The sequence below is a fragment of the Oryctolagus cuniculus genome, chromosome 3 (genome assembly GCF_051225735.1).
Source record: "Oryctolagus cuniculus isolate XC-2025 breed Fujian yellow rabbit chromosome 3, ASM5122573v1, whole genome shotgun sequence".
Taxonomy (NCBI): Eukaryota; Metazoa; Chordata; class Mammalia; order Lagomorpha; family Leporidae; genus Oryctolagus; species Oryctolagus cuniculus.
In genome coordinates this window covers 39,538,366-39,547,418 of record NC_142869.1, presented here as the reverse complement: position 1 = coordinate 39,547,418, position 9,053 = coordinate 39,538,366, and the positions used below count along the sequence as shown (strand labels likewise).

General features: G+C 47.3%; 1 protein-coding gene and 1 long non-coding RNA gene across 2 annotated transcripts in view; one reads left to right on the top strand and one right to left on the bottom strand.

The window, feature by feature from the left end:
- Window positions 1–6,110: 6,110 nt before the first annotated feature.
- On the bottom strand, window positions 6,111–7,938 carry LOC127485683 (uncharacterized). The gene is made up of 2 exons (XR_007912611.3): window positions 7,433–7,938; window positions 6,111–7,307 (listed from the first exon to the last, which is right to left on the bottom strand). It is a non-coding gene; the product is annotated as an uncharacterized LOC127485683 (long non-coding RNA).
- The window catches only part of AOX1 (aldehyde oxidase 1), a 73,984-nt gene continuing 71,833 nt past the window's right edge, over window positions 6,903–9,053 (top strand). The window contains 1 exon segment of the mRNA NM_001081990.1: window positions 6,903–7,053. Within this exon segment, the coding sequence (NP_001075459.1) occupies window positions 7,009–7,053 (45 nt within the window). The 5' untranslated portion in view covers window positions 6,903–7,008.

Sequence of the window (9,053 nt, the reverse complement as noted above, 5' to 3'; positions counted from 1 at the left end):
CAAGGTGCCTCCTGCCCTGGCCAGCTTTCTCTCTCCATCCTTCTACTTGGAGAAATAGTTGTGAGGTGACATGTGTTGCTGCTGGGACATGGAGTCTGATGCCTTGAGGGAGGGGATGAGCGTTTCAGGCTCTTTTGAGTTTGGTTTTCACAACTTTATTTTGAAGATCATCTATTCCAGTAAGAAGTAATAAATCCTATTGTATCTCATGTCAAGACACAGTTTGCCATATTCAAACCACTGATCAAGTTGTATTCTCACGAGATGGAAGATCTTAGACAACATCTGACCATGAAGGAGTGGGCCCACAGATCTGAAGTGGTGAAATAGAAGAGCCCCTGCATCATGTCAGTGGAGTTGGAGGCTGGAAGAGGGTGGGAGAGGGCATGGCACCGTGACACTCTCTGTCACTGTCCTGAGCTATTATTTAAGACTTTGGCCCTTCCATCTACTCTCTGCTATTATAATTTTGTTCCTATTTATTTTTTTCTCCTTTCTGTAAGTTTTTTTTTTTTTTTTTTTTTCATTTTATAAAAGTGAAATTTATCAACCTTTTACTGTTAGCGGGATTTGGTCCTGTAATTTTCCTCTCCCAGGTTATAAACATTTACCCATCTTTCATATTGTTTTTACATTTAGAGTCCTGGTTCACAAAGAATTTATTATATCATGTGAAGTATGAATGCATTATTTTTGCCTTCTTCCAAATAACCATCAAAAATTCATGTTTTCCATTGCTGTTTTGAAATGCCACCTTTGTGTATTGTATTTCCATGTATATTTCAACTTTTTCTGTTATCTTCTACTAGTCTGTGTGTCTTTATGCCCAATACAATACTCTTTAAATTAGAGTCCAGGAGAGTGTCAATGTGTTCCTCATGGAGGATTTGCATATTTCTTGATAAATTTATGCCTAGATCTTTCATCTTTCCTCTTCGTATAAATGAGGTCTACTCTTTGATTCTCTCTTCTGATTGTTACTTAAATATATTGAAGATATTGAGTTCCATATGTTAATTGATTAATTCTGTTATAGTTTGTAGGAGGTTCTTTTTGCTTTTTGAAAAGCAAGCTATCTACCTCTTTTTCTAACTCTTAGAACTCTCATTTTCTCTTTGATTGTATGGCTGCTGTCTTAACTAAAATGTTAAATAGGAATAGAAATAGTGGGTATCCTTGTCTTGGTCCTGATTTTCATGAGACTACCTCTGGTTTTGCCCCACTAAGGAAGATGATGGTTCACACTCAAGTATAATGTATCAGCTATTATTTGAGTGCTTTTTTTGAAAATCACAAATGTATATTAAATTTTGTCAAATGGCTTTTGACATCGATAGGGATTTTATGAATTAGGGTCTAGTCAGGAGACAGAAATTGCAGTTACTGTTAGCTGTGTGCTAGAGAACTGAAAAAAGGCAAAAGGGACCATTTTTCACAGAGGAAGCAGCTCCAGGAAGCATCTATCACCTGTGCTGAGGGACGGGGCGGGGGGTAGGGGGGGAGCTACTGAAAGGTTTGGAGGAAGAGTCCCAGGACCCTAGGGACTGTGCAACTGGTTGTTGCTGGTTTCCCAGAAGAGATCTGAGGACACTGGTCTAATGGTGTGGAGCCAACTCTCCGATCTGGGCTGAACAATGCCTGTTGTGATACTGACAAGAGAAGAGCAGCAGTCTTTCTTGGCTCCTCCTTCCTTTCCTGTTGCTTCCAACACCCACTGTCGGTGGACACTAAGAAGGAGCCTGCGGCCGGCGCCGCGGCTCAGTAGGCTAATCCTCCGCCTAGCGGCGCCGGCACACCGGGTTCTAGTCCCGGTTGGGGCGCCGGATTCTGTCCCGGTTGCCCCTCTTCCAGGCCAGCCCTCTGCTGTGGCCAGGGAGTGCAGTGGAGGATGGCCCAGGTGCTTGGGCCCTGCACCCCATGGGAGACCAGGAAAAGCACCTGGCTCCTGGCTCCTGCCATCGGATCAGCGCGGTGCGCCGGCCGCAGCGCGCCGGCCGCGGCGGCCATTGGAGGGTGAACCAACGGCAAAGGAAGACCTTTCTCTCTGTCTCTCTCTCTCACTGTCCACTCTGCCTGTCAAAAAAAAAAAAAAAAAAAAAAAAAAAAAAAGAAGGAGCCTGGCAGAGGAGGAGGAGGGTACGCAAAGTCCTGGCCTAAACACAGCGAACTGGACAAATGTGGATTTGAAGCTGAGACACAGCTTACTAGCAGCAGCACAGAAATGATGATTGTTTTCCTTAAATATATTAATGTGATGAACCACATTCGTAGAATAAACCCCGCTTTGTAATGCATGCCAGCTTTGCCTGAACTAGAGGCCTATATCTGTATATCTGTATGTAACTGAAAATCATGTTTTTCTAGCTGAGTTATTTTTTAAACTCATGCCAACAGGGGGCACCAGAAGGAGATAGAAAATCAGAAGGGAAAGGGATGGAATTGCTTGTGCCTGTTGCAGGCTTTTCCTGTTAGTATCATCTTGGTAGTGGCACTTCACCTGGTGGCCAGCACTCCCAAAACCTCCTCATTATGCTCCCTGGGAGCTGCCACCACTAGCCGGACTGTGCGCCTTCCTCAAAGGCCTCAGGCCTACTGGTCAGGCTCCGGAGGTAACAGCACCATCCTTGCTGCCCCCCATCTGAATTTCAGCTCCCAACTGCTGAGGTATAACCATAGCGAAGCACTGCCCTCCCTCGAGGTCTCCAGGTTTCTAGGTTCTGACAGTTGGGAACGCTCCTTTGTAACCCAAGTTGATTCTTAAACATAGCTGGAAGAATGCAAAATAATACTAGCCTTATGGAAAAGCTTTTTGACAATATCCAACAAAATAGCATGCATTTATTGTTCAATCCTGCAGTCCCATTTTTAGAAAATTATGCCAAAAATTCCCTTACAAAAAAAAAAATAGAAAAATTTGGCCAGGGCACAGTTTGTAGCAACAACAGTGAACAAACAAAGGAATAAGTTAAGCAATCATCAGTAGGGTACAGTTAATTTGAAAGCAATCTGAATGAAAATTTTCTATCAAGTTGGTGACAGGAAGAACAGATACATAATGTGAAAAAAAGTAGCTTGAATAGACAGCTTTAGTAGGGTAGACCATAGGGATAAAAAAAGACCTGTAAAATCTTAAGCTTTCACACACTCATCATTTTGCTTTTGTGATACTGATGTGGTTATTTTGAAGTAGATCTCTGGACAGGATAATTACCGTTAAGATTTAGAACCAAGACTGTTGGCACATAAGAAAATTGTAGAGCCAAGAAGATGAAAACAACCTCTGCGATCTTACATTTTAATAAGCACTATCAGTGTGAACTTGCATTTTCACCTCTCTATAACATTTTGTACTTTTTAGCTCTATCCACTGAAAATGTCTAGAAACAATGACAACTCATTAACAGTGAGAATCTCTGGTATCCAGATTCTGGTTTCTAAATGCAGTTACCCATTTAAAAGAACCACCGCTCTTTGGAGAAATAGCTGACTCCAAGTGTAGGACAGGAAACAGACAAGAGAGGCCTGGTAGGTTTTATTATGCGGGAAAGTGAGGAAATTATTAAAAACTAATGTAATAATACAAAAGGAAGTATTCCAACTTGAAACTGTTTCCATGGGCCCAACACTGGACAAACAGCATTATTAAGAATGATAACCGTTGTTGATTAGAACGCAATAACTACAGAAAATAGTCATAGGTTCCTAAAGATTTTTTTAAAGGAAAGAAAGAAATAAGCAAAAACATACTGGATACTACTGGAGGTTATTAGGATGCTAACTCAAAATGCTGAAAATGTTTCAATTAAGGGAAAGTAATACAAGCCCTGCTTTTCTGTTGCAAATTTAGTTTGTGCATAGTTAATAGCTGTAGTGAAAGATGGATAGTTCTATTTAAAAGAATCCCAGTGATGAATGCAAAAAGAATGCTACAATTAGAAAAATTGCAACTCCCTAATATAATAATTGCTCAGGCAAAGCCCAAAAGTGGATGTGAAGCCACCAGGTGAGATGTTGATGGATAAAGTCATTAAGAAGGGATAACACCCACTGATCAATCATTAAGAAAGAAACAATCAAACATCATATGCTTCCTGATGTGCAGCAATATACTCCAAAATTGAACCTGATTTTTTTCAACATTTTAGATAATAATGTCCAGTATACAGGGAAATAAGTGGATGGGAGAACAAATTACACCAGGGAGAAGCAATTAACCAGGTTCAAAATGAGACTTTTTTTTTTTTAATATTTTACTTATTTATTTGAAAGAGTTACACAGAGAGAGGAGAGGCAGAGAGAGAGGTCTTCCATCCGCTGGTTCACTCCCCAGATGGCTGCATCCACCAGACCTGTGCTGATCTGAAGCCAGGAGCCAAGAGCTTCTTCCAAGTCTCACACATGGGTGCAGGGGCCCAAAGACTTGGGCCATATTCTACTGCTTTCCCAGGCCATAGCAGAGAGCTGGATTGGAAGTGGAGAAGCCAGGTCTCAAACTGGCACCCATATGGGATGCAGGCGCTTCAGGCCAGGGCATTAACCTGCTGCATCAGAGCGCCAGCCCCCAAAATGTGACCATTTTAAAAAAAGGTTTGTTTTATTTGAATCACAATTACACAGAGGAAGAGAGAGAGACATTTTCAACTGCTGCTTCACCCTCCATATGGCCTCAATAGCCAGGCTGGGCAGAGCCAAAGCCAGGAGCCAGGAGCTTCATCTGGGACCCCAATATGGGTTCAGGGTCCCAAGAACTTGGGCCATCTTCCGCTGCTTTTCCCAGGTCAGTAGCAGGGAGCTGGATTGGAAGTGGAGCAGCCGGGACACGAACCGGCATCACAGATGGCAGCTTTACCTGTTATGCCACAGTGCTGGCCCTGAAAATATGACTTCTTTCTATAGAACAACTGACTTGATTTCTTCTTGGACACGTTCACAGTACTGGAAAGGGGAAGTAGGTGAGGAGATTGTTCTGGCTGTAAAGAGACCACAAGCATAAACCTTGACTAGCCCTTGTTTGAGTCAAACAGATAAAAACCAAGTGTAAAACATGACACCGTTAGACACTTGGAAGTGCCATGGAGTCTGAGAGAAATGTGTGTATATTAAAGTATTTAGGAATAAAATGTGTCTGGGTTTGGTTTTAAAACACTCCAAAAGAAATAAGGGAGTATGGCAACATGCTGACCATCATTACGTCTCAGCCAGGAGTTTGGGTTATCATTATCATTACCATTATTATTACGTTTTCTCTTAAGGAGAACTTTTGGAAATTGTCTATGAAAATGAAATGACACGGAAAAATGTTCTAAATGTGCTATGTGAAAAGGAACCCAGAAAATAACTAGTTTGAGTTCATTTGAGTTAAAGGTTTTAAAATTTTATTTATTTTAAAGATTTTTTTTTAATTTTATTTTTTTTTATTTTTATTTTTTGGACAGGTAGAGTGGACAGTGAGAGAGAGAGAGAGAGACAGAGAGAAAGGTCTTCCTTTGCCGTTGGTTCACCCTCCAATGGCCGCTGCGGCGGGCGCGCTGCGGCCGGTGCATCGCGCTGATCCGAAGCCAGGAGCCAGGTACTTCTCCTGGTCTCCCATGGGGTGCAGGGCCCAAGCACCTGGGCCATCCTCCACTGCACTCCCTGGCCACAGCAGAGAGCTGGCCTGGAAGAGGGGCAACCGGGACAGAATCCGGCGCCCTGACCGGGACTAGAACCCGGTGTGCCGGCGCCACTAGGCGGAAGATTAGCCTATTGAGCCACGGCGCCGGCCATTATTTATTTATTTGAAAGTCAGAGTTACAGAGAGAGAGGAGAGGTAGAGAGGTAGAGAGAGAAAGAGAGAGAGAGAGAGAGAGAGAGAGAGAGAGAGATCTTCCACCCAATGGCTCACTCCCCAATTGGCCGGAGCTGCGCCAAGCACCTGGGTCTGGAACTGGCGCCCATGTGGGATGCCGGTGCTTCAGGCCAGGGCGTTAACCCACTGCATCACAGCGCCGGCCCCTACTCCAAATTTTAAAAACGGAAAGATACTACCAAAAAGTTGGCAGTGATAAATTCTAAGTTGTGGACTTACAGGTGATTTGTATTTTTATGCTTTTCAGAATTTCCCAAAATGCTTTACATCACTCTTTGAAAATATTTTATTTATTTATTTATTTAAAAGGCAGAGTTACAGAGTGGGGGGGGAGAGACAGGGATCTTCCATCTGTTGGTTCACTCCCCAGATGGCCACAACAGCTAGGCCAAGCGTAAGCCCGGTCTCCCACGTGGGTGCAGGGGCCCAAGGACTTGGGCCATCTTCTGCTGCTTTCCCAGACCATAGCAGAGAGCTGGATCAGAAGTGGAGCAGCTGGAACTCGAACTGGCGCCCATAGGGAATGCCTGCGACTCAGGACGCAGCTTTACGGGCTATGCCACAGACCCTACATCTCAATATTTACCAGATAAACTTTGTGGTTAATTAGTCATTATCCCATAACTGAATAGCTGTAAGTACTGATAACATCTTTAAAAAATAAAAAGCGATATCACTATGTCAAAATAGCCCCTGATTTTAAAAAACAAGCTTTAAGGATTATTGCTCAACCTGTAAGGCGAAGCCATTGAACCATCCGTCCTGCAAAGCTGGAACAAATGATTGCGTGCAATGAAGCATGCAGGCCCACAGCAGGCACAATGCGGAGGGAGGGACAAATCCCGTCTAAACGAGGCCATAAAACACGAGGGCCACAGCGAGGTCTGGCACGCGAGGTCTGGCACGAGGCCACAGGGCGCGGCGCTGCCTCTGTGCACCGCCCACCGGGAGGTGACCGGGTCAGGGCCAGGTTCGCCCAACGCCCGCAGCCCCCGGGAGCGCCGCGCTGACGTCGGCCCCGCGCGGTTTTATCCCGGCGTCTCCCTCGCCGCCCACTCGCCACGCCGAACCTCGGTGCGGACGCTCGCTGTCCGCTGGACTGCTCCTCGGAACCGCGGTCCCCGTTCTCCGCCGTGCGCCCCGCGCAGCCGTCAGTCACCATGGAGCCGGCGCCGGAGCTGCTCTTCTACGTGAACGGCCGCAAGGTGAGCGCGCCCGCGGGGCTGCCCGCCGCGTGGGCCCGCCGTCGGCCCCTGCAGTTGGCCCCTCGAGAGCTTTCGGTCCGTGAGCGTGGGGCGCTAGAGCGCGCGCCAGGCTTCCGTGATGGACAGGACTTTGCCTTTCCAACCCGACCTGCGCCTCCGGCACTGCCCCGGGGTCTTAGGGCCGCCACCTTCCAGATGTTCCCTTTTCCTCTTCTTCCACGACGCACTGGCTGCCTTGCAACGCCACCCTGTCCCTAAACAAGAAAAAAAACCCAAAAAGCCATTTTATCCCTTTTTAAGGCCGGCTGTCCCGAGCCCGCCGTCTCTGAGAACCCCAGCGGATGTCAGGAACGCCCTCCTGCAACGCCCCGACAGCGACCTGGGTGGATGGAGGGCTGCGTAGCCCCGGGATGTGACCAGAGGCAGCCGTGCCAGCCGCTCCCACGAACAAATTGCAACTTTCCAAAGTCACAGCTTGCTGCTAGCAGAGCTTGCCACAGCCAGGCCCTGGGGCGGACCCCTGGCTCTATAGAACCCCCCTCCTCCGGGAGGGGGGCGGCTGCAGGCAGGGCCCTGTGTTCCAGGGGTCCGCGAGGTGCCAGGCTCATCCTTTAAACCCCCGACCCACGGACAGCACGTGGATGGGGGACGCCGCGGCAGGAAGGCTCCGGGGCTTCCTCAGGAACTCGCTACCCAGCAAGGGTGGAGATACCCGTTATCTCCCTGCCCGGCGCTGGTGCCTTCAGAGCCCCCCGCGACCCCCGCTTCTGGCTAAGTTCTGCCTGGTGCCTGCTTGACCCCCGAGGAAGCTAACGCAGGCTTAGGCATCTTGTGAGACCTGCTCTAAGGCTCCCAGACCAATCTCACGCTCGCTCGTGGTTTTCTGTTATTTTCCTTAAAGAGGCCCTTCCTCCCCGCCCCCACCCCCACCATGGTACATTTCTCCGCCTCACAAAAACTTCCGGTTCCCCTGCTGCCCGGATTCTGCCCTGGGTAACAGGAGCTCATTTTTCCTGCTTTTTGTGATGGGGCCAGGAAGAGCCCCACCCAGGACAGCTGTGAGGGTGGAGTAGGAGCGCGAGGTGAAGTGAATAATATTATAGCATTGTTTTCTTAAGTATGACAAAACAGTAAACACAACACTGACTATTTTTTTTACTTTTGGTTAAAAGATTCCGTTCCAGCCGGAACTCTCATTGCAAAAAGCTTTCAGCGACTTGGTTCCTCTTTAAAGGAGAGGCTACCGCTCACTTCATCAACAATGGCCGTGAGTTTTCAGGCTGTTTGTCAGGGTCCACGCCGTGCCACACAGTGGTCAGACTAAGGGGATACAGCAGACCCCAGAAGTGACAGAGTTGCTGCTGGCACAGGACATGGGCAGGTGTATAGGTGCGTGGACATGTGTGATGGCGGACAGTGATAAGGGCTAGGATAATGAGAACAAAGCCAGGGCACAGGGCTGTGCCAGAGCTGAGCCTGGAGATGTTGGTCTCGGAGAGGGTGACACCTGGGCAGTGACGAGGGTGAAACAGGAGCCAGCCAGGCAAGGTGCTGGGGCGAGAGCATTCCCAGCAGAGGGAATGGCAAATACAGAAGTCCTGAGGCAGAAGGATTTCTGTGTGCTTACGGGATAGGCTGGTGGGGTGGAGACATGGGCAGGGGCCACATTACTAGAGCTTGTAGCTTCTGGTGTTTTGTTTGATGAGGAAACTGGTGGTTTGAGTTTAATGACTCCCCCCCCCCCCTTCCCTCCCCTGCTTCCAAACTGTTCTGGGATTTTAAACATAATAGCTAACATCAGTTTTGTGCTCTATTGATTTGTAAGAATAGATAACCTGGTTCTTATCTATGGGCCAAACGTGTGATCTAGAGGTATTGATTCAGTTTTTGCAATTGCTTCATTAAAGAAGTCAGGTCATCCCTTCTCTTCCCAATTCTCTGCGAGACACGTGCTTTAACACCAGCAGGCCTGATTGCTGCACAGATCGAAGTAGAATAAA